The 26,943-nt window shown below is 40.4% G+C and overlaps 1 protein-coding gene and 1 long non-coding RNA gene across 9 annotated transcripts in view; one reads left to right on the top strand and one right to left on the bottom strand.

Annotated features, from left to right (window-relative positions):
• Positions 1-26,943, top strand: part of Usp3 (ubiquitin specific peptidase 3) — a 73,030-nt gene that overhangs the window by 34,120 nt on the left and 11,967 nt on the right. For all 7 annotated transcript variants that reach the window (XM_013518846.1, XM_005393775.2, XM_013518845.1 and 4 more), the window contains 5 exons: positions 9,788-9,871; positions 13,451-13,532; positions 15,919-16,001; positions 17,550-17,663; positions 20,013-20,126. In XM_013518846.1, the coding sequence (XP_013374300.1) occupies positions 9,788-9,871; positions 13,451-13,532; positions 15,919-16,001; positions 17,550-17,663; positions 20,013-20,126 (477 nt within the window). The remainder of the gene's footprint in view (positions 1-9,787; positions 9,872-13,450; positions 13,533-15,918; positions 16,002-17,549; positions 17,664-20,012; positions 20,127-26,943) is intronic.
• On the bottom strand, positions 1,888-26,937 carry LOC106149581. 2 transcript variants are annotated; one of them, XR_001235852.1, is made up of 3 exons: positions 26,593-26,937; positions 12,410-12,580; positions 1,888-4,511 (listed from the first exon to the last, which is right to left on the bottom strand). It is a non-coding gene; the product is annotated as an uncharacterized LOC106149581 (long non-coding RNA). The 2 variants fall into 2 exon arrangements; XR_001235853.1 differs by lacking the exon at positions 26,593-26,937 and adding an exon at positions 14,737-15,668.

The following is a 26,943-nucleotide window of genomic DNA, read 5'->3' as shown; positions in this document are numbered from 1 at the left end:
TTCCTCATTGTTCATCCATTTCCCTTCTCCAGCAATGCAAATGGAACTGCATGTGGTATATATTATTGTGATTGAGAAGAAGCAAAGGTTAATATTAGAAACATTGATTTGTAAAGGACAAATATTGAGTTGATAGATCTGAAATACTAAAAAATGCCTTAACATCTGACATAGTCTTGTCAACTGTGATGCTTTCAACAATAGCTACATTTCTGAGAATGAAGAATTATGAAAGGAATATTAAAAGCAAATTAGTAGGGCCAGGGGTATGGCTCAGTGGCTTTAGCACTTGCCTGGCAAGCCTGAGGTCATGAATTCGATTCCTGGTACAAAAAAAAAGCAAATTAGTAGAATGTGACCTTCCTGGCAGGTAACATTTTAAAGCGTCCTTTCAAACAAAGTAGTATTATGAAATGTGAGTCAATTCATTTGTCTAAAAAATGACTCTATTTCAGATTTTAAACATTGGCAACAAGTAGTAATTTTAAGTCAAATTAACAAAACTAAAGCTCTTGGTTGTGGATTAAATTGATACTGTGTAGATTTCTAAGGAAGTTGTGACAAAAATTTAGAAAGGCACATTTTCTGTTGACTATTCATGTAAACTATGTGGACACAAATCCTGCCCCACAAGCCCCTTCTCCGCAGTTTTTAAATAATGTAACAGTCTCTCACTACCTTACTGTGTTACCTAGCCTGCCTGAAATTCCTGAGCTCTAGCAGTCGTCCAGGGTCAGCTTTCTGAGTTGTGAAATGATCAAATGATGACTGTAGTAAAAAATTAGGAGCAGGAAGAATTTCGCTTATTTAAAAATAATATTTTAAAGTTTAAAAAGAAACTTTCTAACAGAATGTCCTAAAAATGTAGACGCCACCCTTATAAAGTTTCAACAGAGGGTACAGCTCACTCTCAGGTGCTCTAATTTCTCATCATTGGCTCATTCCGTGGTGAGACAGAACGGAGTAAAAGAGAACCGAAGCGTGTGCTCGCTTTCTCAAGGGATTGTTTTGAGTTTCAACATCTGCAAGTTTGAAATACATGAAGTCACTGGAATGTCAATTTATTTTTCTTTTTTCCAACCATCTATCACTTACACTAAAACTAGGGGCTGAGAATCAGTGGCAGAGTACTTGCTTCCCTGGCTTCTTTCACTTGCACAGCCTGCCCAAAAAAAGTATGATAAAACTCGAAGTCAAATTTGCCTCTAAATATCAAAATGTTAGGCAAGTAAATGAAAAGGAATTTAAAACTCACTGGATGACCTGCTCCTGTCCCCATTTTGAGGGATTCTTTTTGCCCAAAAGATTTATAATTATTTTTTAATATTAGTATAATGCATGACTTACTGTATAATGATAGCTTTTAAGCAGTAAAGTTTTTTTTTCTTTACTGTTGTTTAAAAACTCAGGTTCATTTGCCTGATGATTCCTTTTGTTCCAGCTGAATGGAAAATGGTTTGGTTTGGTATATTTTGTTAGTTCAAGAATATGATGTAGAATCTATGCTATGAGTCACTTACATAGTACTAACGATAGGAATGGAAGGAAAACTTAGAATTTTAAAGCTGAGCAAGAGGTAGAGATTTTTCTGTCTTTGGTGGGATATTTATGTTATTCAGTACAGAAGCACTTGAACAATTAAATGTGTGTCTTAGTTACTTCTCTTGTTGCTGAGACAGAGTACCCAGCACCCAAAGTTAAAGGAGGAAAGGGTTATTTCAGTTCACAGTTTGTAGAGGTTTCAGTCCATAGTCAGATAGTTCCAAGTCAGGACTGCATGGTAAAGGGGCGTCACAGAGGAGAAATAATTCATGGCAAAACAGGCAGGAGGCAGCAAAGCAGCAGCACAGCAGCAGCGAGCCCACTTTCTTTCTGTCCTTTTATATTCCACCTAGTTACAAGTTTATTGATTGGTGCCACCCATACCCAGTGTGAGGCTTCCCTTATCCATACCTTTAGTCCACGTCCACACAGCCTGAACCCAGCCATCTCCAAATGCCCCACCTGTGCCTGCATTGTTTTTTGGGGGATATGTAAATACAAACCATAACAATATGGCTGGTGTGGCTGAGAATTTAAATATTTTGTTTTATTTTAAATTAATATAAATTTAAATGGCCACAGGTAATGAGTAGCTAGTAGAGTACATTAATATTATGAAACTTTGGAAACCTTAAGACAGAAATCTAATAGAAACTCCAAGAAGAAAATAAGCCATTTTTACTAATTAAAATAGTTATTGACTATAATTGAAACAAAAACCTAAAATATTTATTATAAGTCAATTCTCATTTAAATTAATAACATTGAAATGAAACTATTAAACTGTTACAGTTATCAAAAAACAGGAAACATCACAGTACATGATGAAATGCTAATGCCATTAACATTAAATCAGGAAAAAGAGAAATACTTCCTGTTATCATATACATGATCATCACTTACGAAACATTGTTTTGGCAGTTCTAGTCATTGTGGTAAAGTAGTGAAATAATTCAAGTAAATATTGGAAACGAAAATATTTTTATGTAAAAACTAGTTGCTGGAACACCCAGAAGACCCCAGGGAACTCTGATAGAAAACTGCAACTAGAATTAATTAGAACTTTTGGAAGTTAAATACATTATAAACATGCAAAATCTTTTTTTGAGACAGGGTCTCACTATGTAGTGAGTGACTCACTATATAGCTCAGATTGGCTTTGAATTCAGTCCAGCCCTACTGCTTTAGCCTCCTGAGTCATGAGGTTACAGGCCTGCACCACCATGCCCAGCTATCCTAAATCTAATCACTTTCTCTTCTGTTAGCAGTCATCAGTCAAAGTAAAAATGCCCAAAAGAAAAAAAAATTCAGCAAAATGTCAAAAATTTCAGCTATGCTCTAGGAGTAAATGTTATGAAAGAAGGATACAAAGCAAAGATATATAGTCTTTTTCTGAAGAAAACTTGGTATTGTAAGCAGTCCTTCCCCCACATTTTTACTTTCAAAATTTTACTTGAGACAGTTGGGTTACATGATAGTCCCCAGACATAATGTGAACAACATCCAGAAAAAATCTGAGTAGCTGACATGCTGCTTTTATTCTTCAGTATTTGTTGAGAACCTCCTAGGTGCTGGAAACCTAATTTTTAGTGCATGGGCCTCCAAAGTGATGCATTGGCAGTATAGGAAGAAAACAGAACTTTTATTTAAACTTTTTATTTAAAAAAAGAGCTTTGGCCCATGTTTAATGTAGCTGCTGCCAGTAGTGTAGATTGATGGTTTGTACCGTAAACTACTCATGGGGTCTCCTGGAGGAGTTGGATGGGCGGTGGCCTCACTCTGCTCACTTGCGTGTGTTTGCTGTATGCGTCTGCCTGATTACCTAGGTTTAGCCAAATAGACAAGTTTTAAATATTTTTATTAAAAACTACAAGATAATGGGAACAGAAACACTAAACAAAAAGGCAGACTGGCACACTTACCTTTCTGAGCTCAGAAAACACATTAAATCAAATCAAATAAAGCAGAAGGAATAAATTTAATGAAAAAAATTGAAGTTTCATTTTTCTAGTTTATCAGAGAAGGCAGAGTTGGAAATTATATAAGCGGTGATTTTATCCATTTTCTACCTTCCTAGTTAAACTGTATAAATAACTTGTGTTTAACATGAAAATTTACCTGCTACTTGATCTATGTTCTTTCAGGACATATTAAAATCATTTGTATAAATTTTTTCTAAACAGCAATCTGCATATATTATTACTGAACATTTAATTAGGAGTTTATTAACTGTTGACTTAAAAGAATTTAAAACTAGTTTAAGACTATATTTGACTCAAGGAATTTGGGTTCAAGACTAATCTTTACATGGCAAATAGGACAGTATTGCTCGTCACAGACGTTGGAGACGGAGAGGGATCCCCAATCCTCTTTCCACCTTCCCCTTTTATACCTGTTTCCTTATCTAATATCTCCAGTATGTTACTTACATGATTTCTAAATATTTTTCTTTTTAATGTTCAAGTTATATGTATATTTTTTAGTTTTTCTCTACCAAATATAGAAAGGAACAACCCTTCTTCTGAGAAGTGGGCTACTGGAAGTAGAGCTTCTGTTTACCTGAAAAGTCACCGAAAATCACTAAGTAAAAACCTGTTTAAGTAAAAAAGAAAACAAGGCTGCATTGGGGGCTGAACCCTGGGTTCTTTGCTCTGAGCTAAATCCCAGCTCTTCCTATTTTTCATTTTGAGACAGGGGCTCACTGGGGTACCGAGGTGGGCCTTGAACTTACAGTTGTCTTCCTTAGCCTCCCAACTGCTAGGAGTATAGGTTTGCCCTCACCCAGCCTCACTGTTACATCTAGTAGCCTAAAAGTGGATCAGATGGTGTGGGTGAGGTCTGATTGGGGTTTGTTTCATACATGCGGTCCTGAGCGTGTGAAGAAGCATGAAGGCCTGGAGTTTCTGTCTTAGCAAAGACGAATCAAGTTGTCTGAACCTGGCTGGGTCCTGTCGGTTTCTCAGGGCCACCTATGAAGAAGCAAGGTGGAGTAGAGCTTTTTAGAATACCATTTCAGCTGTGTTTCATGAAAGGAGTTTTCCACCTAGGGCATTTAATATATTTTGTAACATTAAGATTCAAAGGGCCAGTCTACAAACTTGAAACCCAACCAGTAAGTTAGGAATTTTTTTGTACTTTCGGTGTAATCCTCTTAAAGTTAAGACTACTAACATTTTCTTTTCAGGTGTTAGAAGTAAGCATAAATCTGACTAAATTGCTTCAATGCAATTATTATAGTTGTTTAGAAAGAAATTTTTTAGAACTTATTCTAAGTGCTTCTATTTGCTAGGGAGGTTTTTAATGCCAGTTTTAGTGGGCTAGTATCTAGGTTGAAAGCAACATTTCATGGAAAGATTAAAGCAACCAGGCAACATTTCATCAATTTTCCACCTTTACCATGGTGTGTGTGTTTGTGTGTGTATGTGCACACGTGCATGTGCATGTCTTGCGTAAAGGAGGAAGAAATTAAAATGGGGATACAGGCAGCCAGAGAGACATATACTGTGAGGTTTGTGGTTACACAAATGCAGAAAACTAACATTTATTGATCCTTTGCTACATCCTAGCACCCTCAGTTTTTGTTTTTGTTTTTCTGAGGCAAGGTCTCACTATGTAGTGCAGGCAGGCTTTGAACTGACTTTGTAGCCCAGGCTGGTCTTGAACACATGGCGATTCTCCTGCCTCAGCCTCCCGAGCACTGAGATTGCAGGTGTGCACCAACACGCCCAGCTAGCATCCTCAGTTTTGACCCATGGAAGCAGGTGTTTTCCTCAAATAATAAGTAAAATACCTGTATAGTATAAATAATAAGCTCTTTTTTCCCTTGGATCTTTAAATTTAGCCCATTTTTATGCATGATTCGTCTTAGGGATCTATGAGAATGTTCAGAATTGGTTCGTGAGAAACAAAGACAGTTGTAAAGTCTTTTAGAAAATGTTTTTAAATTACACAAATCATGTCAAAATAAAATTTAGTTCTTATATATAGTTCAGTAAAATTATTCCAGTTGCCCCATCAAGATCTTGGGTAGTATTACAGAATTTTAGGGCAAGTAATATCTTAGATGTCCAAGATTATACAACAGAAATAATACAAGTCACATGTGATTTAAAATTTTCTAGTAGTCACATTAAAAAAGCAAAAAGAAATAGGTAGAATTCATTTTAGTTTTATGTTTAACTCAGTTTATCCAAAATGTTGTGTAAATATGTAATCAATATGAAAATTATTAGAAGTGTTTTCATTCTTCCACATGAAATTTTTAAAATCTAGTGTGAATTGTATTTATAGCACATCTTAATGTGGATGCTAAATTTTCCCCAGAAATATTTGGTCTGTATTTAGAATCACAAAAACTGCAGATAAGAGCTGGTGATATAGCTCAGTGGCACAGCGCCTGTCTGGCAAGCACAAGGTCCTGAGTCCCATTCCCAGTGGAAAAAACTGCAGTTAAAAAAGTTCATTCATGGGCTGGGGATTTAGCTCAGCGGCAAAAGTGCCTGCCTGGCAAGCGCAAGGTCATGAGTTCGGTTCCCGGTACCGGAGAAAAACCAAAAAAAGAAAAAAGTTCATTCATGCTATTCCACATACTACTAGAAATCTTCCAGTAAATAGAGTACCAAAAAGTCATTTTTCTTTTATATTGGTATCTGTATTGACAGAACTGCTGCAGAAAAGGAACAGTTGGTTTAATTTCAAAGCAAAAACATGTCAGTCTATGTAATTAAAATTACTGCACATTCATGCTGAAAAATGTGAAATCATTATTGATTTATGCTATGAAAAATGTCAATTTTCACCAATTCCTGTACCTGTCTAGTTAGATCAGAAATAAGCTACTCTCTCCTTAGATCTTGAAATTACCTTATTCATACTTTGCAAAATAGATGAAAAAAAATATATAAATTGCACTGAGGTTGCTAAAAATCTGTTCTGGGTTTTGAGTTTTGAGTATTGTGATTTCTTTAAGAAAATCTTGCATTAGAGGTAGCAGTACAGTACATCTTTGTAAGCCTCTTCCATGACTCAGAGCAATCTACACTGGTAAAGAACATACAGTGATTGAATTTATCATCTTCTATTTATTTTAACAGTTTCAGAAATGTGTTGAGGATTTGTAGTATTCACATACATACACTGAACAATTTGATTACTGCCCCATCACCCAGACTACCTCAGAACACAGATACTTGCAATGTATTTTACACAGTGGATCAAAACAAGAGAAATAATTTCAGTAAATTCAGGTTTTGATGGAATATTTATTGTCTTGATAGAAACTGGCTTTTTGATATTTAGATGAAAGTAACAGAATAAAAGTTTTAAGAAAATCTTCAACATGAAATCATTTTAAGATTTCAAGTAGGTGAAGACATTTATTTGTAAATTTGAAAGTCATTTGAAACAAATCATTTCTAAAGTTTTAATTGGGCAGTATCTCTTAACTTGTAAAACCTCCTAAAAGCATAGGTACTTGCACTTTTTCAAATGTTGATTTGATTGATCTTTAATACTGTTAGAAAGGTCCTGGGTGGCTTAATTGAAGAGCTTCCCCTTTTTTTGGTGGTGCTCGTGGTACCTGTAGTAGAGATTGAATGCAGGGGCCCACACATGATAGGAAGTACCCTACCACTGAGCTATGTCCCTTTCCCTTTTAGTAATTTATTTTTCATTCAGAGATAAAGGCTTGCCTAACATCCAAGCTGGGCTCTGTGATCACCCTGCCTCAGCCACTGTAGTAGCAGGGATCACAGCCATGCATCAGCATACCCAACTAAGATTTTTCTTTTTTTGTGAAATATCCTTTTTTTAGTCTTTGCTCATAATTTTAAAATAATTTTTCTTCATTGAAATAATAAATTCCATCTCCATCTATAAATGGTTTTCTTTCTCCAGCAAAAAATCTCAGGCATTTTGTAGCTGGCCTAAGTTGCAAGTTCAAATCTTTTAAAAATTATTGGCATATGTTTTTGTTATGCAATTAATTGATTGTGACTAATTTTCTCCATTACTTTTTGACTGGGGCAACTTTTTATTAAAATGTGCTTGCTGGAAATTTCCCTTAATATCATGCTTAATTATTTCAGTGCCTTTTTTTTACACAGCTTTTTAATTTTGCACTGCTGTAGCAAATTACAATTGCCATTCTTAAATTTGTGACATTCCTTTGAGGTTTTGTCTTGATCTTTACTTGAGTCTGTCTCAGTAGTATGCCTCCATTTGAAAAAAATTTCAATTCTTAAGTTTTGAACTAGGAAAAAATTTTAATTATAATTTAAATATTTCAACTTAGTTACCAGTTATGGTTACATAGGTATCACTAGAACTCATAGCGTCTGCATAACATATCCAAGTAAACATATTATAATGCAACATCATTACCTATTAGAACGTCAGTTGAACTGGGTCATTCTGTTGACACAAATGAGATTGGTGATAAACTCCCATGTAATGCTAGAAATGACAAGTGTACCGTGTACACTGTCACACACGTTACACAGTGTCCTAATGAACGGAAAATGTTTTACTGAACTGTTAAGCTGTGTTTTATAGAAAGAGGTTTTATACTGCTTCAGTTATGTCTTTAAACAAAGCGACCACTTTTTTGTGTGTGTGCCGAGTAGAGGTTTACTTTTCAATTATATGAATTTGCACTCAGACCTCATTTTTCAGGTGAACAGTACCATTTGGAGTAGTTTTTCATTTGAACACTGAGTGTTGTTTTAGCCAAACTATATGTATAAATTTATGGAGACAAAATGAAAGCGGAAATTAGTTAACAATGCAGTTCTAGGGGCTGGGGATCAGTGGCAAAGTGCGTGCCTGGCAAGTGCAAGGTCGTGAGTTTGATTCCCTGTACCGGAAAAAAACAAAAACAAAAAAACCAATGCAGTTCTGTTTTTCAGTGAACACATGGGGTTTATCAAGGTGTAGTGCCCAAAGCCCAGGTTTATAGACAGAGTACACTCTACTCTCTTGACATTTATTCTGAGAGGAGCAAAGAATTATGCCTTTTCGCTAGTTTAGTACTTTTATGTATTTATCATAAAGCCAATGAGGGATTTATTGTCCTTCCAGTGGTACTTTGATCACAGAAAGATGGCCTAGGATGTGGAAGGTTGCATTTGCCGTTTGTGGAAAAGTTAGGAATTGACCCTGGGAACTTGGAGAGTGCAGTAGACAAATCCTGATTGGTAGTATTGGTGGCCCTTAATGAGGTGTGTATTAAGTAATTACACTAGTGGCGTTGTAGTTAAAAGTTTTCAAAAGCATTCACTCAAAATCTTCACTGCCAAATAAACATCACAAGCTGTGCTTTTGTGTAGGATAGTTATTCTTGAAAAATCATTTTCCCTCTCCCCTTTCTCATTTTTTATAGACTGACTTTTGTCTGTCTGTCTTTTACATTTTATTAGAGATGACCTAATTTTTACTAACTGCTATGCTTTCAATGTTTCTTTTGCTCACAAGGGCAGTGTTATTTACATTTTTCTTTGGTAGTTATAGTAAGTGGTTTTAAAGAAAGCTACATATTTAAAAGGGTAGCTTAGTGTCAGCCTGTTTTTTTTTCTAAAATGGGCTGTATTTCAAGAAAAAATCAAATGGTTCTGTACAAGTTAAAGTTTATGTGTCACTCTTTATATTATTTGGTTATTGGCCTGTTAAAACTGTCAATTTTTAAAAACACATTAAACATTTTCTTCAGAACACTTAGCAAAAACTTGTAGCCACTGATTCAGACTTTTGTTTTCTAGGGCCTGAGAATAAAGATGCATTTTTCCCAATTCATCTGAATTCTATTTTAATTGTTATATTTGAAATGTACACCTGTTAGTTTTTCTCTTCAGGTATTCCAACAGTTCTCCCGTAAGTCCCACATTAATTTGGGTTGAAATTCATCCACTTAAAGTGTTAGGTGTGTTGCTACATGAGAAGATGAGTGCTGCTTCTTTTTTCTTTTTCTTCATGTATTATGTGCCACTGAAAAGAGTGTGACACGCAGCAGTTTACTTCATTTTCAAAGGAGAAACTGAAAAGGTTTTAAGTAAAAGTGTGAAAAGAAGCTAGTACCTATGTGGCTTTTTAAAAAACATTCCATCCAGATTCCAGATCCTTTTTAATCTTACTACCAACAGTAACTGCCTGCAGGGCCATGTGATCATCTTGGCAGTCAGGCCTTTTAGTGATTTCATTTCTGTGGTTTCTTCAAGCTCTTTATGTACATTGATTAATATTTTCCTTGCAGTTATCGCTGTGATGATTTTGTGGTTAATGACACCAAGCTGGGGCTGGTACAGAAAGTCAGAGAACACTTACAGAACTTGGAAAAGTAAGTACTAGGTCTTGGTGGGGAAGGGGATGCAGTGGGGTAGAAGAGGCATTTAGAGTTTTTGAATGGGATCTTGGTTGGTGGTTTCTGTAACTCCATCATGTTTTAATGTGATTGTAATGTTCATAACTAAGCCTTGGGTGTAAATGTCTGAAACTTTGCCCATATTTCATTTACTATCTTTTATCTATCATAAACCATATCTAAAAGCCCACATACCTCTTTTAAAAAGTTATAACCAACTTATAAGCTATTTGCAAGGGGAGTTTTGGAGGTACAAAGAAAGAACAGGAAATGATATAAAAGCATTACAGAGTTACCTCTTTTAGTATTAAAAAAATCTCTGGCAAATGTATATGAAATCTACTTAGAAAGACTAAGATATGCATTATTTTAAGAAAAATGAGGCTTAAGTATGTATTCTGTCCTTTGTATCTATATGAATGGGACAGGATCTTCCTAGTTTTTTCTTTTCCTTTTTTGTTAGAAACAATACATGTAACTTGAAATTACAAAGAGCCTTGAATTTTGAGATCATAAAGAAATTGAAGAATTTATGTGAATAGGTTTTTTTTTGGTACAACCAGATAGCTTGTTCAGATAAAACTTACTGGACCCGAAATTGAAGTGATAGTAGAAACCCAAATAGCAATGCCTTTGAAGCCCCAGTGGATAGACTCACGGGCCTGGAATGACTGCTGACTCAAGTGAAATCTGTAAATCACCCGAGATCAGCAGGTGCCATCTGATTTATTTTGGCAGTTGATATACCGAAGGTACTATGAAAACATGTCCAAAGCAGGGGTGCTTAGCAAACTTAAAGGCAGTAGATACTCCAGAATATATACTGAGAGGACATAGCCTGCCTTCTTTGAGTCAGCACTGTGCAGTGTTTGTTAACCAGGGTCTTGATGCATGCTCATTGCTTCCAATAGATTATAAAGCTGATAAGATTCAATAGATTATGAAGCTGACAGAATCTAGATGAACACACTTTGTGTGTAAGTATTTTTGACTTGTCAGCTTTTGGCTCTTTTTCAAAGTGCGTTTTCCCCTCCTTTTAATTTGAACTGAACACCGTGGATCCGTGTAGGATTAGAGATGCATGTGCAGATACACAGAATGAAACCATTTAATATTATGTGGAATTGCTCACAATAAACTGCAGTAGGAGTTTCCTGCAGTAAATTGTGTGATATTCTTTGGTGTGGTGATGTCATTGTTTATTGTAGACATGGGTAGCAACTAGAATATTTCCTTACCACTTACAGTTTTCTTTGGGAAAAGAGCCATTTAAGTTTGATGTAAATTAATCAAAATTAAGTCAAAAAGAAAAGAGGGTTTTCCAGAACATACTTGTTTTTAAATAGTTATGAAGTGCTTCATTTCCATCGACTACTCCTTCAGGTACAAGGTGTCACATCCGACCCTGTCTGCCCTTCCACTTGGCCTCACCGAGCAGTCTCCCTCGAGGTCCGTTCCCTGTGTTGAGAACCCCGCTCAGTTTACTTTCCCGTTTAGCAGATACAGGCTGGAATCTAAAGACGGCTTACATTTGCTGTCATCTGGGCGGCACTGTCTGGTAGCACTGCCTGGAGTGATGGGTGCGTGCCGTGCTCTGCCCTCTCCTTGTAACCCTGCTGTGTGGCCTCAGTGGCTGTTGGGCACTTGAAAATCTGTCAGTGCCACTGAGAAATGGAATTCTTGACCTTTTGTTAAGTTTAAATTTAAATAGCCACAGGTGCTGAGTAGCTAGCATATTACTGTGCATGTGGAGAATTCGGTCACTTTGAGAATCCCTCAGGATAAAGGTGATAACTTCTGTAGGATGAAACTAAAGGTAATTAGGTATTGTCACTAAATAAATCCTACGTGAGGCATACTCACAAAATACAGTTAATGCTTTCATTTTTGGGGAGTTAAACCTTAAACATTTATCGTACCAAAGACACATTGCCATTAACCCCTCAAAATACTTCCCCTCGGCTTGAACACACTTATCCCTTCATTCTCGTCACTTTCTGAAGCAGTTCTGGAAGTCCTCTTTTGTGAGTGTCTGCAGTTGTGTTGATGTGGCTGCCTCAGTGTCCTGAACTGATTCAAAACATTCACATTTCATGGCCGTTTTGAGTCATAGGTCACACATACAGCGGCAAATCTGGTGAATAAAGCGGGTGAGGACACACTGTAAGGTTCTTGTGAGCCTGCCTTTTGGTAGGGTGGCACCAGGTAGCAACATCTAGTGTATTTTTGATCAAACCTCAAAGACTCAAAAGAGGACTTCCAGAACTGCTTCAGCAGCTACCAAGAACAACGGGATGAGTGTGTCAGAGTGAAAAGAACTGAACCAGGTGTGGTGGTGCATTCCTGTAATCCCAGCCCTGGGGGAGGCTGAGGGAGGATTGCCGCAAGTTTGAGGCCAGCTGGAACTACACACATAGCAAGACAGTCTCAAATAACCAAAAAAATAAAAGTGAGGGGGAGTAATGGCAATGTGTCTTTACTAACAACCATTTGTTACTCAATTTCTGCACTTACACAAGTTGTTGAGGAATAATTTAGCGCTGTCATATAGGGAAATGTCTTCAGTTTGTAGCCACTGACACTGTGAGAGAGGTGTAAAGGGTCAGAAGAATATTTTTGAGGTCTGAAGCAACTGATTGTCATTAGAGCTGATGTTCCAAAGATGTTATAGTTCTTGTGGATATTCTGGAAAGAAAAACAATGATGTGTTTATTTTGGATTAACTTGGTACTTTTAGAAGGTGGAAAAGAATTGGAAAACGAACAAGTTTATGTTGTTTAGCCATAATTTTTGCTTCCTTCAGGTTAGTTATCCAATACATAATAACTTTAAAGTGACCTTTCAAAGAATAATATTATGATGAGTTTTAAGCAAGGATAGCCCTTTAATGAAGGAAAATTTTGAATGATTTTAATTCAAAATTTCTAATCTAATTTTGATTTTTGAATATTCTTTACAGCTTAGCTGAATCAACTACATTTATATATGCCTATAGTGCCATAGTTTTATAATTCCTCACACTCAGATGAGAGCATGCTTGTAAAGTGTATAGTGAAATATGAGGCCTTTATCCAAAGAAAGAAACAGCATGTTACTTAGATCTCTCTAGAGTGCAGAATAGTAGTGCAGATGGGACTTTTCCTTTTGTTGTGAGGAATGGAGCTTCTCATTTTCGAAGCTTCCTTCAAATACCCGAGTAGGTAGCTAGCAGGAGCAGGTTGAGGGAAGGCGCGTCTCCCAGGCGGTCTGCCGGCATCCTGCTGGGGAGTGGTGGGGATTTCCAAGGGAATGGAAAGCCCCAGTTAACTTCAAATACGCATGGCCTGATGGGTCACTTGATGGCCTGACTGAAGAGCCAGGCAGGGCCCCATGCCCTAGACCGGTGATGGTGAACCTTTTAGAGCTTTCAGTGACAGAAACAGCTCGCTGCGGCACGCGTGCCATAGGTTCGCCACCTCTGCCCTAGATGTTGTGGCTGACTCGAATTTTTCTTTCGCCTGAGGTGTAGCATGGATATATTAATGTCTTTTTGACTCTCTGTTTATGTTTAAATAGCTCAGCGTTCACAGCTGACAGGCATAGGAAGAGAAAATTTTTGGAGAACTCATCACTAAACAGCAAGTTATTAAAAGTAAATGTAAGTAAAATTTATTTAAATATAAGAGTTAGTTGAGATCTAATTGCTGTTTTGTTACAACGATAACTTTTTGTTTTGTTTTGTTTTCCGGTACCAGGGATTGAACTTACGACCTTGTGCTTGCCGGGCAGGCGCTGTGCCACTGAGCTAAATCCCCAGCCCCCTACAACTATAACTTTTAATGTTGTCTCATAAACTTTTATTAACCTGTGCCTTGAATTTGGAATATTTTACAAAATATTTGCCCCTTGTACTGATGATTCTTGATGCAGGCCCGTGAGTACACCTGTCATTACTCTCCCGTCAGAGTTGCTGCTGTGCGCCTCTGCTTAGAAACAGCTCCCTCCTCTTGCCTGCCCACTTACTGCACTCCATTTCTGTGGGACCTCAGAGGTCCCTTGGGCAAGCTGTATGGGTCTGAACCTTCAGTAAGTTTTATTTCCTAGGACCTCATTAATGTAATTTCCCATAGAAGAACATGCACCCTCGCTCTGGAAGCCATCTGTTATAGTGGTATATGGCTATTAACAGATCAACAACATTTAAAGATCATTAAATATTTTAAATGAATCATTATTTTTGTCCTGCACCTACCCTTTTGCTGTCGTGCTAGCTGTGTTTGGACATGAAGTCTTATGATTTTTTTGAAAAAATGGCTAATGTGGTCTTGTGGCCACCAGAATTATGGGCAGAGATGCTTTAGGGCACATCTCTATTTTTTTTTTTTTTTCTTTTGGTACTAGGAATCGAACTCAGGACCTTGCATTTGCCAGGCAGGTGCTTGTGCTGCTGAGCTATATCCCTAGCCCTCAGAGATACTTTTGGTTAGATTGGTAGTTTTACCTTGTTGGTATAGTATTCAGACATTGAAGTGCATTTGTAGAACTAATCAGAAAACCAAGCCTCAGGCTGGGTATTGGTGGTGCATGCCTCCAGTCCCAGCACTCTGAGAAGCTGAGTCAGGAGGACTGCAAGTTCCAGCCCAGCCTGGGCAATTTACTGACTAAGTGAGGCTGTCACAAAAAATTTATGAAAGGGCTAGGGGTGTGACTCAGCGTGAAGGGCCCAGGGTTCAGCCCCCAGAACAAAACATCAGAAAATCAAGCCTCAGTCTTTAAAAGATATTCAGATAGTGTCTTAGTTACTTTTCTCCTTGCTGAGACAAAATGCCTGACACCCACAAGTTAAAGGAGGAAAGACTTACTTAGCTCACAGTTTGTAGAAGTTTCAGTTGGTAGCTGTTCTCAGGTAGGGTGGCAGGGCAGAGGGGCAGCACAGAGGAGAAACGAACAGTCCACTGAAGTCCATTGCAGGCGGCAGCAGCAGAAACAGCAGCAGCAAGTGACAGCAGCAGCCCTCTTGCTGTCTTTTACGTGCCACCCAGTCACACCCAGGGTGGGACGCCCTTAATCCCAGCATCACAGAGCCAGCCACCTTTGAAAATCCCATCTATGCCTGCGGTGGCTCTGTGGGGGATGTGTAGATACAACCATCAACAGATAGGTTTTCTGTTTGTTTTTGTTTTTACTGAGGCAAAGGCTCACTGTGCAGTTCAGGCTGCCCTCAAACTCACAGTGACCCTTTTGCCTCAAGTGTGCTGAAGTCACAGGTGTGCATTACCACACCTGGCACTACAGGTAGTTTTTAAGGTTCAACTCCCATTGCTAGGAAAATACATATTGGTCATGTGTGCAAGGCTTAGAGTTAAAGGGTTAGGGGCAAAAATACTGGGGTATTATGTATAGTTTTTCTATTTCTGTTAATTTGAATAGAATCTTATAAAGACATCATCTTAAACTTCATTTTTCCTGATTTTGTTGGTACTCCATGCTACTTGTCAATGCTTATTTCCTCCTAATCTTTCAACCAAAACACTCTCATTTAGAACAATTCCAGGCTGAGAAACTGCCTTCTAAATGTATCCATACACTTACAAAGAGACTACCTTAGCGTTTGTTTGACATATCATTGAACTAAAAAAGATGATGCACACCTGTAATCCCAGAAGTCTGAGAGGCTGAGGGAGGATTACAAATTCCCACGCAGCCTGAGCAAGATAGCAGCCTGTCTCAAAAGAAAAAATAAAGGGCTGGGGTACAACTCAGTGCAGAGACCCTGGATTCAATCCCGAGTACTAAAAAGAAAATGGAAACCAAATAAAAACCACTTGTAGGGGCTGGGGCTATAGCTCAGTGGCATAAGCGCCTGCCTGGCAAACGCAAGGTTGTGAGTTTGATCCCCAGTACTGCAAAAAAACAAAAACAAAAACAAAAAAACACTTGTAGGTTATCTTGGTCCTGCAGTTTCAAATAGAGGCCTTCACTTGGTTTTGATGTTTGGAGTGGGCAGCCTTGTATGACTGATGGTCCCTCGTTCCATTTTACAGGGAAGTACCACTGCCATTTGTGCTACAGGTCTTCGGAATCTGGGCAACACGTGTTTCATGAACGCCATCCTTCAGTCACTCAGGTAACACCAGAATCAGAGCTCCAGGATCTGGCAGTAAAAACTCAGAGCAAAGGCTCTGGCCTCTGGCCTCAGATCTAATATCTGCGGCCACAAAGTTAGTCATGTAGCTTGGGGCAAGTTACCCCGACCCCTTGTGCCTTCGTTTCCTCATCAGTAAACTTGGGAATAACCATTTCTACCTCAAAGGAAGGAGCCAGAATTAAATAATATAAGTGGTCTAAAGTGCTTAGAGCAGTGCTTTAGCTGGTATTGTTTCTTTCTCATTGTTTATTGAATAGGCTAGAGAGGGGATCAGCAGATTTTTACTATAAAAGACAGAATAGTAAATATTTTAGTTTTTCAGCCATATGTGTGTCTCCCAGGTTTTCTCCTCTTTACCTTTTCATTTTTAAAGACAAACCTTTAAAAATGTAAAATTCACTATACTGATGTAAAAGCTCCCTGGCCAGGGGGTAGATATGATCCAGAGTTTGCAGTCCCTGGGCTGTAGCCATTCTGGTCGAGTGAGTGTATTTTAGTCAGCTAAGTCATAAGATCTCCAAATGGGAGCTGTGATACAGCTCAGTGGCACAGCGCCTGCCTGACAAGCATGAGGTAAAAAAAAAAAAAAAAAAATTAATTCCTGGTACTCAAAAAAGAAAGTGAGACAAACCGTACAAATTAAGTAGCCAACAAGGCTGACCTCAGTAGAAGAAATTATTTTGTCTTTTTTTGTGGGGGAGATACTAGAACTCGAACTCAGGACCTCATGCTCACCAGGCAGGCACTGTGCCACTGAACTAAATCCCCAGCCCTAAGAAATTATTTTGAAAATTGTTTACTTTTAGATTTCAATGAGGCATCCAAGGCCAGGGTAAATTGTCTTCCCCAAATCATAGCGCTCATAAGGAGCAGAGCGGTATTTGATGTCTTCTTAAAAGTGCTGCTGCTTGTCTACTCTTTTTTGCTCAAAGAAAAAATATAGTTGCCATTAAAATCTCCTTATAGTTCTATGTAGTATATCTAAATAAAATGGATGGCTTCATTATTTATTTCTATTTGAGGAAATTATTGAATATATAGTGGTGCTTCGGTTCACCAACTTAATTCCTTCAACAGTTCTAGAAAAGGTGGCCACGGTGTGTTTGATGCAGAGTTCGTACCGAAAAACAAAACTTGGCCAGGTGCTTCTGTTTGAGAACCAGATTGTTCACAAAGCAAAGGCGTTTGTGAACCAAGGCGCCACCATGTGGAATCAAGCACCCTGAAAGAAGAGATGGCGACGACCTATACGTAGAGGGGAAACTGGAGATTATGTTTCCGAGGAGAGCCGTTAAAGTTCTTTGTTCATTTCTACACAGTTGTCTGTTTCTCAGAGTGAACTAAAAGCCAGAGTGCGGAAGAAATTCGGTGCAGGAGATTAAATGGAGTACAATTTAAGTGAGACAGTTGAAAGATCATACTTTTAGAACCCATATGTAATTTTCATAGACCTTTGTTTGTAGTCCTATTAAATTCTTTCCTTTTCTTTCTTTTTTTTAAAAAATAATTTTCTTCCCTCTAAAATAGTAACATTGAGCAGTTTTGCTGTTATTTCAAAGAACTGCCCGCGGTGGAGTTAAGGAATGGGAAGACGGCGGGAAGGAGAACGTACCACACCAGGAGCCAAGGGGACAGCAGCGTGTGAGTGACCCCAGTGTGTCCTTCCCAGCTTCGAGGGCGAGCAAGTGACTCTCACTGGTGATTCCTATTGTGCTGTCTGAGTTGAAGCATCCGGTTGGCATTCTTAATAATGCTGGGATCCTTTTGTTTCTGTTTGCTAGAACGGCACGGCTAGATTTAGCGCCGGCACTGCAGACTCGGGCATTGTAACACCAACACCCATACACGCAGCAGAGTTCTAGGTGCAGATGGGTGTGAGTGTCATTTGTTCATGCGAAGTTCTGCGTCTCACAGTGTCGGGCAGACCTGTCGTGGCTACTAAAATTAATTTGTAGTGAGAAAATTAATTTCAGCGCAGTACAGTCAATTTTTAGTTGATATGGAATAGGGAAAAAAACAGACAAGTAATCATTAAGGACCAGCCATATATTCAGATTCATTGCAGCAGCCTGGTAGGGCTCAAAAGATCTGCATATTATCACGATTACAGGGTGCATATTTTTGTTATCATCACTGAAATGGAGCTGTGATTTATAACTTGTCTATGCTTCATGTTCACTCAGCTCCCCACCCCCATTCCTGCTCATCCTGAGCCTTTTCTAGGCCAGCACTGCCTTGCCTCAGTGGCTGAGTGAGAGCAGGATAGCACTTGTCAGAAAGGGCCCGGGATGTGTGGACTAAAGCCGGGCATTGGCAGGGCGCGGAATGACGATGGGCGTGGTGCTGTGGAGCGCCTGCACTCAGCTGGGGTGAAGGAGGTGGCAGTGGAGGAGGCGGGAAGGGTGCCTGTGCACGAAGGGGAGGGGCAGAACCGGCGCGCCATGAATCGGTGTCAGTCAGGGCCTGGTTACAGGCTGCTGTCGCCCCGTTGGCTGATTCAGACAGAACAGGAGTCTGCTGAAGGGCTGTTGGGGAGCCGACCGCTGCCAGGGTAGCAGGTAGAAAGTCAGGTCCGGGGTCTGGGAAGCCAGCCTCCCAGCTACAGCCACCCACAGGACCGTCCTGCCAGGACTCCGCTGCCTCTGTGCACAGCACTTCTGGCCCTGAGGCCAGTGACTGCTGCTGGGCCAGCTGCTACCGCGCTCTTAGAGGGTGCCCATGGCGGTGACCCAGGGGGAGGTGGGTCCTGTCCTGCTTCTTTGTGTCCATAACTTTGCTTCGTATGGGTGGGATCCAGGCTGCAAGGGAGGCTGAGTAAGCAGCCGTTTCAGCTTCAGGGGTAGAGGCAGGCTCGGAGTCTCCACCCAGACTCAGCAAGCTTGTGGGGAGTCCCCTAAATGTGGGAGAAGGTCTGGCCCCAGGAAGTCAGACGACGAGATTACTGGGGTTCGCATGAGGTTCTCTGAGGGATCCACCAATCAAGTCTCCATGCCTAGGCGATTCCATCAAGACACACAGAAGTTGTTGACTGGGTCAGTTTAGCCGTTGAAAACCCAAATTAATGGTGACTTAAACATCTGTGATTTATTTTCTCGTGAAGGTCGGAGATTGTCCAGGACTGTTTCACAGAGTCATAGGGCTCCTGGCTTCTGCCCTGCGTGCCCTAAGGTGGGCTCTTGTCCTCACGTCTCAGATAGCGGCCAAGCGCCACCATCCTCCTGCTGGCTTCGGGGGTAAAGGAAGGGGTTGAGGAGAAGAACTCCTCTTTCTCTTTAAGGAAATTTTCCAGAAGTTGGGCACGCTCAATGGAGTTCACGTGCTTGACCAAAAAAGGGAGTTCTGTTGTTCGAGAGAAGTGCAGAGCAGATGTTGGGGGCAGCAGGAAGAGTTCGGAGAGGAGCGAGCACTGAACAGTTTGAAGAGACGAGAGACCCTCCGCTAGAAAACACTGGGTGGAAATGGGGAAGCGTGAACTGAAAAGTCACGCGGAAATCCGACTCTCAGATAAGGGTTTGAGACTCACTGATGCACACTGGAGCCTTAGCGCTCGCGCCGCACAGACTCCGAGGCGGAAGCACAGATGGTGCTGGCCTGGAGGCGGGGAAGCGCTCCTGGAGAGGGGCCAGAAGAAAAACCTCAGGAGACGGACGAGGTCCTGCTGCCGAGGTGTTTGAAATTGACACTCCAAAGTAATTTGGCTTGGAAATTATCCACTGCTTTATTGTTTCTGTTTTTTTTAAAAAAAATTCAAAGTGTACAAATATGGCAGTAGTTTGGCACACTCAGATTAACCATGTGGTTAAAAAACAAATTTTGTCAGTAATTACTGCTATTTACATGCGCTTCTGAGATGCACTTACTTAGCTGTCAGAATCAGCCTAGGAAAGACTCGCCCTCTCTTCATTCCTTATTCATCGTGTGTCTTAGACAACAGCAGATTACACGCTGAAATGTGCCCCACCATGCTAACAGTACCTTCCTCTTTCCCAGGTCCCTGGTGGAGGAGTTCAGAAAGACACTGTGCGCTTTATGGCAAGGCAGCCAGACCGCCTTTAGTCCAGAGTCCTTGTTTTATGTTGTTTGGAAGATTATGCCCAATTTTAGGTAAGTATTAAAGGGTATTTAAAAACATTACTGTTAGTCTTTACACTGCCTCTAAAAAATTCTGATAAAGTGAGAATAATGGATGTTTTAAAAAGAGAATACACAGATATAATGGACATTAGAAAAGTCTTTTTTTTCTTTTTTGGTCTTTTTGAGACAGGGTCTCACTATGTAGTTTAGGCTGGCCTTGAGCTCACTTTGTAGCCCAGGCTGGTCTCAAACTTGCAGTGATCCTCCTGCCTCAGCCTCCCGAGTGCTGGGATTATAGGCGTGCGCCACCACACCCAGCTCTGTAGAAAAGTCTTTAACAAAGAGTACTGTTTGCTAAAAATAAGGTGCTTATATGTGCTAGGAAACCATAGTGGACAAAATTTCCTTGATTCTTTTGAAATCTTATAAAGAATAATTGCCATAATACACTGTCTTGTTATTCCAGCTACAAAAGTCCCAGTGAGATCAGTAATAACCCGTGATATTACAGTCTCTGTTCCCACCTCCTCCTGCTCTGACAAGGCTGGTCGCGTCTTTTAGGGTGCTCCCCAAGGTAGCAGCAGCTGAGGGTGGTGGTGCATGGCCACAGTCCCAGTCCTTGGGAGACTACGGCAGGAGGGTGGCACGGTTGGGCCCAGTCCAGGCAGCCTAGCAACTTGGGGAGAACCTGTCAGCCCTTCTAAGAACGTTTCATAGATTTCTGGTGCCTGGTATTTGTTTCCTTCTCCCTTTGTGACCTCTTACTCAGCCTTGGGAGAGTTGGGGAGGTTCGGAGATCTTTTCTTTCCTTGCCTCCCCGTTCTCCTATGTGTATTTCTACTTGCATAGATCTGTAAAATTATGTGTAGCTCCTTCCTTTTTCCTCTCCTTTTTTGGGGGGGTTACTGCAGGTTGGGGACTAGCAAAATGAGAGTTTGCAGCTTAGATGGAGAGGATCTTAGTAGGATGTCGCCTCTCCATGAATAATTTTCAGCTTCGTATGTCCAGAGCGAGTATTTTCTCCTTCTGTTCTTTACTTCAAGTGACTGCCACTTTGTCCCTACGATTTGCTGAAATACTTCCGGTTCTGCCAGCGTGCACAGATTCGGTCTTGCAACACTTCTCTCCGATGGTCCTTGCAGGCACTCTTGCCCCTTTGTCTACTCTGTGCATGCTGACGGTTTATTATTCGTGGTTGTTGTGTAATCAGGTAGGTGGGGTGGGAGAATCAGAGGTGGTTGGATGAGGAGTTTTAGATGCCAAGGGGCCGGTTTGAAGGGAAGGGAATGGTAGGTCAGAAGAGAAGGTTGCTTTGGGGTGTGATTTTATTGGAGTATTTTGAGTTGAGTTAATATTTGGACTTTCCAGAGGATATTTTGTGTTTCGATATCCCCTCAAAGAGTCATGTGTTTAGGTCCAACTGCAGGTGATTCTTCCAGTCCTATTGCGGTTCCCCTGTTCTTGTGAGCAAAATACTTGTTAGTTTCTCTTTGCCTCCCAGCTGGCAGCTGCCCAGCCTCTCCGCTGCGGTGTGATGTTTCTTCTGTATCACTTAACCCCGTTTTTTCCCTGTCAGTTCCCTCACGGTTCGTGGGGAGTGTCCGCACAGTTCGGTTCCTCTCCAGGCTGTTTCCCTCTAGACGCTTTGCCCTGAAGAAGCTGAGTTGCTGGCACTCACTGCGCTGCTATTTTGGGACTCTGCATTTTATTCTTGTATAATAATAGTTTCCATTTATTGAATGTCTACAATGTGGTGAGCGTGAAGTATTTTATATTTGATCCTCATTAAAAAACAAACCACAGCAAAATTCCCCACAAGGTAGGGAGGGTTACCCCATTTTAGAGAAGTAAAACTGAGAAAGTGAAAAGCAACTTGTATTCAGTCTTATGTACATGGGAAGTGTTATTACCCAAACTAGAAGCCAGGTGCTTCCAGGCTTGGTTAATATTGGTTGTCAGCAGTAATTTGCTCACGTGCCTCGAGTGAGACCCACTGAGCTTATACCCTTCTCCCTAGGGTGACCTTGGTCTTTCACCCTTGAAAGCGTGCAAACGTTACTCTGTTCTTATACAGAACAACTCTACTTTTCCTCTGAACCTTCCCTCATCTCCATCTGCCCCTTTTAGTTTCTGTAAACCACCTGTGGGCATGGTTTGGTGTTTATCTGCTTAATTTACGCATCCTAATATTCCTACTGATGGAGGGAAAACACTTTTAGGAAAGACCACCAGGTTGCGCAGGTTGAGGTTCTCCCTACCTGCCTGTTTGGAAGCACAGTGAGTCTTGAGTTACGTTTCTGTATTACTTCTAATCACAAGCCAGAACTTTTTAAGAAGCCTATTTCCCTTGATTAACATACAACCATCTCTAAAGAACTTGGTCCCTTAGATGTGAGGACTCTGAAATACAAACATGCATCTGTCCCCGGTCTAACCAGAATTTAGCTACCTAGCAGAGAAAATTTCCCTTAGGCTTTGACCTTTTCCAGCATAGATATCTGCTTACTACACTTCTGCCTTCCTACTGTGTCAGCTTTTCCTGTCATGTTTTCTATAAAAATATCTTAGTGTTTAATAGGCAAGATACACAAAGTTCAAAAGGTTAAAAAATATGCGGTGAATATTTTCTCTTACTCTGTTCCCTAGCAATTTCCTTGAGGCAACCATGGATACCAGATTTTTATGTATCTTTTGTGGCAATCTGTGACCATGGTTCATAGTAGTATGTAGCTGCCTTGGTCCATTTTATTTGGGGGGCAGTTGCTGGGAATCGAACTCAGGACCTTGTGCTTGCCAGGCAGGGGCTTGTGCTGCCGAGCTATATCCCCAGCCCCTTGGTCCATTTTATGCTTGTGTCATAAGTCACATAGCAGTTCCCGATTGGTCAGCTTCCTTTTGCTGGGGCCACCTTAAAGAACAAAGTGGTTTATTTGACTCATGTCTTTAGAGGTTTCAGTCCATTGCCAAGGAAGAAACATCACAGTAAAAGACATGGAGCGGAGCGGAGCAGAGCACAGCAGGGCGGAGTGCCAGTGCAAGATGTCCCCTCCCAAAGGACCCTCTGTGTGACTACCTCCTCCCACAGGGCCCGCTTTCCTACAGCACATTCAGCTGTGGACATAGAGGATCAGCCCCTGATGATTAGAGAGGCCCTGGGGCCCAGCCCCCGCCCCAGGAGCCTCTTAATCCGGTCACTCTGACAGTTAAGATTAACCCGCACGATCCCCGCCAGTGGTTATAGGGGTTATTTTTAATCTTTCCTGTTCCAAGCAGGGCTGCAGTGAATAATCTATCTCAGAGGACTTGCTAGGTTAAAGAGTATGTGCTTCTGTGATTTTGATAGTCTTGTGCTAGCCTGTTACTCCTTTTTTTTTCCTTTAACGTTGATTTTCTTGTTGAATTGGTTATCTTTCTATGTCATCTGCTTCTGCTTATGGTATTTGCCTTGAGATCCCTATCTCTTTATGATCCAGTTTAATGCAAACCCTCCAAGAAAGTCTCTTGATAATTCAGATCAGGTCCTGACAGTATTTGCTTGCTTTTCATATCATTTATGCTATTTCTGATTGCATATACAACCTGATTTATTTACTTTGGCTTCCCAGAACAACTTGAGGGTTTTTTTTTAATTAGTTGTTACAATTATCCTTTAGCTGTTATTCTTGGCTACAGACAATACAAAAGATCTTTGTAGACAATGCATCTTTGCATTTAATACTTTAATAATCTTTTGGAATATTTGTAAATAGAGAAGGACTCTCAGAATATTATGTTGTTGGTATTTTACATTTAAATAATAGTTCTTCTAAGAAATGTGTGATTGTATGCTTATTGTTGTCATTTTCATTTTCTGGTGTCCTTGTCTTAAAGGGACTCAGCCATGACTGGTTTCAAATATTGGAAAAAATAACTCAGTGTATTTCAGTTCTGCAGCTGTTGCTCAAAACAGTAATTTAGATTTCTTTTATGAATATTAAGGATATTTTAAATATGAAAATTACTAAAATTCTAACATGCACAAGGTAACATGTGGGACTTCTTTGTAGAATGTTAAAGCAGAGGCACGTGCTACTTATCAGTCTTTGCCACTCACGGGTTGTGTATTGGCACGGCTAGAACACAGACTAGCCCACAGCGCACAGGTGTATGTCACTTATGCACACGAGGCACCTCGCAGATGTTTGTGCTTGTGTGTCCTGTGATGTCTGCTTCATTATTTGGAGTGCTGGCTTTTGTCATCTGAGCATGTGCATCAAAGTACCTTTCCTTTGATTACTCTTTCTCTGAACACTTCTTGTCTTTACATTTAAGTTAGTTGTCTTCGTTGTGCCATAATTTTCGTGAAAAGACAGCTGCTGCTCTTTTCCTGTACACGGTGCTGCAGGGCTGTGTCTCTTCCGTGGCCCCGGTCCAGAAAGGGCACATCAGGACCTTTTATTCAGGTTTCCGCATCTGCAGTGTGCGCGCCAGTGATGACTTCCCACAGCATCTCAGGACAGCTCTTGTGCTGCTCTTTCTGTGCGGGAGGAAAAGGGGGAATCTCGTCTGGGGTCAAGCCAAGGGAAGATAAGGGCCTGTTTTACAACTGGAGCCCTGTTACTTCTCTCTGTATTCTCTTCTGTTGAGTCTGCTGTGTCACAGAGATAAGAGTTCTTCACAAATGCATTTCTCATTGGTTTGCTAGCGACTCCCGGTGTGATGTTGCTGAAAGATGCGTACAGAATCGCACAGTGCACGTGCAGGTGAGGGGCCGCCCCTTAGCAGGAGCGCAAAACGCGGATGGGAGTGGCCTGCAGAGGCGTCCCGTAGTCTGGGAGAAGATAACTGAAGTCTGCTCAATTTAGCTTGTTAAATCTTATGTATTAAGGCTTTCAGAGAAGCCAAAGAAATACTTAAATTTTTGAAAATTGAATTAGAGGGAACACACATTATATTTTATGACGTTTGCCCAGTTCTAGAATAAAAAAATAAAGCCAAGTAGGCTCTTTATTTAAAAGAGGGGTGTGTAAATTGTCTTTTGTCAGAATCAGAAAAATTCCAAGTCTCAATAGAAGAACCAGAGACTGTTTTCTGATAAAATTCCACAGCTTAAAACAGAAACTCATAATACACACCCGTTGAAGAAAATGTATCTGTAATGGTCTTGGAAACTTGATACAAGAAAAGAGAATGATGGTGTGGTTGAAAAATCCATTAATGTACATCAGGCAAATTTTTTTTTTTTTTGAGGGACGGTCTCACTATGTAGCCTAGGCTGGCCTCAAACTCGGTGATCCTCTTGCCTCAGCCTCCCAAGAGCTGTGATTATAGGTTTGTGTCACCACACCTGGCCAGGTTGTTTTGTTAAAAGGACGTGGGTATTTGTTTACCCAATTAAAATGCAAATTTTATAACTACAAAGCATTGGCTTTTGTGGTACATTTTAGGAAGATGATGATTTAGATACTAGGTTATTTTGAGGAGAGAATGAAATTGTATGTGAGAGAATGTCAGGTACTACCAGTCATGAAGACAAGTAGATACAGTGTTGAAAATATTTAAAGCACTTTCCTCGGGTTTATAACTTTTAACTGCCAACCTCAAATGCTTTTGACTGTGAGTTTTGACATTTTTATTCAGTTGAGCGTTACAAGAAATACACCAACATAACCTTCATACTAACTTGTTAAAGATAATAGTTTGACTTCCGACTTTAAGTTCCAGTGATTAGAGAGATTGTTTTCAGACATTTCAGGAAAGGGAAGAATACATGTATTAAAGGAAACTGGTAGCTGGGCGTGGTGGTGCACGCTTGTAATCCCAGCACTCAGGAGGCTGAGGCAGGAGGATGATTGACGTTTGAGGCCAGCCTGGGCTACAAAGTGAGCTCAAGGGCAGCCTGAACTGCATAGCGTGACCTTGTCTCAAAAAGACACACACACAAAAAAAGTGGTGGGGAATGGAAGCATGATGGTGGTTCTGACTCATAAACACACCAGATAAACTTAGACAGAAGTCTTTCCTGTTACAGTTTTATAGATGTGTTATCTATATATCTATAACCTATATCTCATTATATATATATATAATCTCATAATCTTGATCCATTTATCCGAATCTCCCATACCTTCCAGCCAGCTGTGTCAGTTGTTTTCAATGTGCATTCTAATCTGTATTAGTGTAAGTAATACAATACATTGTTTTACACACACACACATACATGCGCGCTGGCCTCCAAGTTTTGGTGATCCACCTGCCTTAGCCTCCCAAGTGCAGGGATTACAGGCATGCGCCACCACACCTGGCAAGTCAGTACAGTTTTTCATTTAAAACTGTCTTTCGGCTCAGAGGTGCAAATATAGAATATTGAACATCTTAAACTTCTTAAAGGTTTTCTTCCTTTCTGTGAGCATTTAATAATTAGTATCTTTCAATCTATGGAGCTCTGCATTTTTTTATGTCCTATTTTTGGAGTTTATATCTAGTTTTCTGCTGAGGGTAAGATGTGAAACATTACCTTTTGAGCCTCTTCTAAAGAGGGCCTGTGGGGTAGTGGGAAGCTGCAGGGTCTGTCCAGGAGATACAGGCTTTGGGCCTGTTACTCTCTCCCTTAGGACTTGCTAGGTAAGTCACATGCCTCCTTTTTTCTTCTCCAGCTCTAAGTCTGGAGACGTCCTGGAGAATATCATTACAAATTCGGTTAGCTCTAGTCCATGGTTTACAGAATGACTTTTGAGTAGTATTTTTTCCTGAAGAGAGATCCTGTGTGTTACGTGTGGAGCTGTTGGGGCGAAGGCTGAGGCAGCAGCACTTTGTCTGAGTGTGGGGGCAGGCAGACCCTCCAGTGACTGTCTCTGTTTGCTTCCAG

This window comes from Chinchilla lanigera, unplaced genomic scaffold, assembly GCF_000276665.1.
Source record: "Chinchilla lanigera isolate Chin_1 unplaced genomic scaffold, ChiLan1.0 scaffold00049, whole genome shotgun sequence".
NCBI lineage: Eukaryota > Metazoa > Chordata > Mammalia > Rodentia > Chinchillidae > Chinchilla > Chinchilla lanigera.
This window is presented reverse-complemented; position numbering and strand designations above follow the sequence as displayed.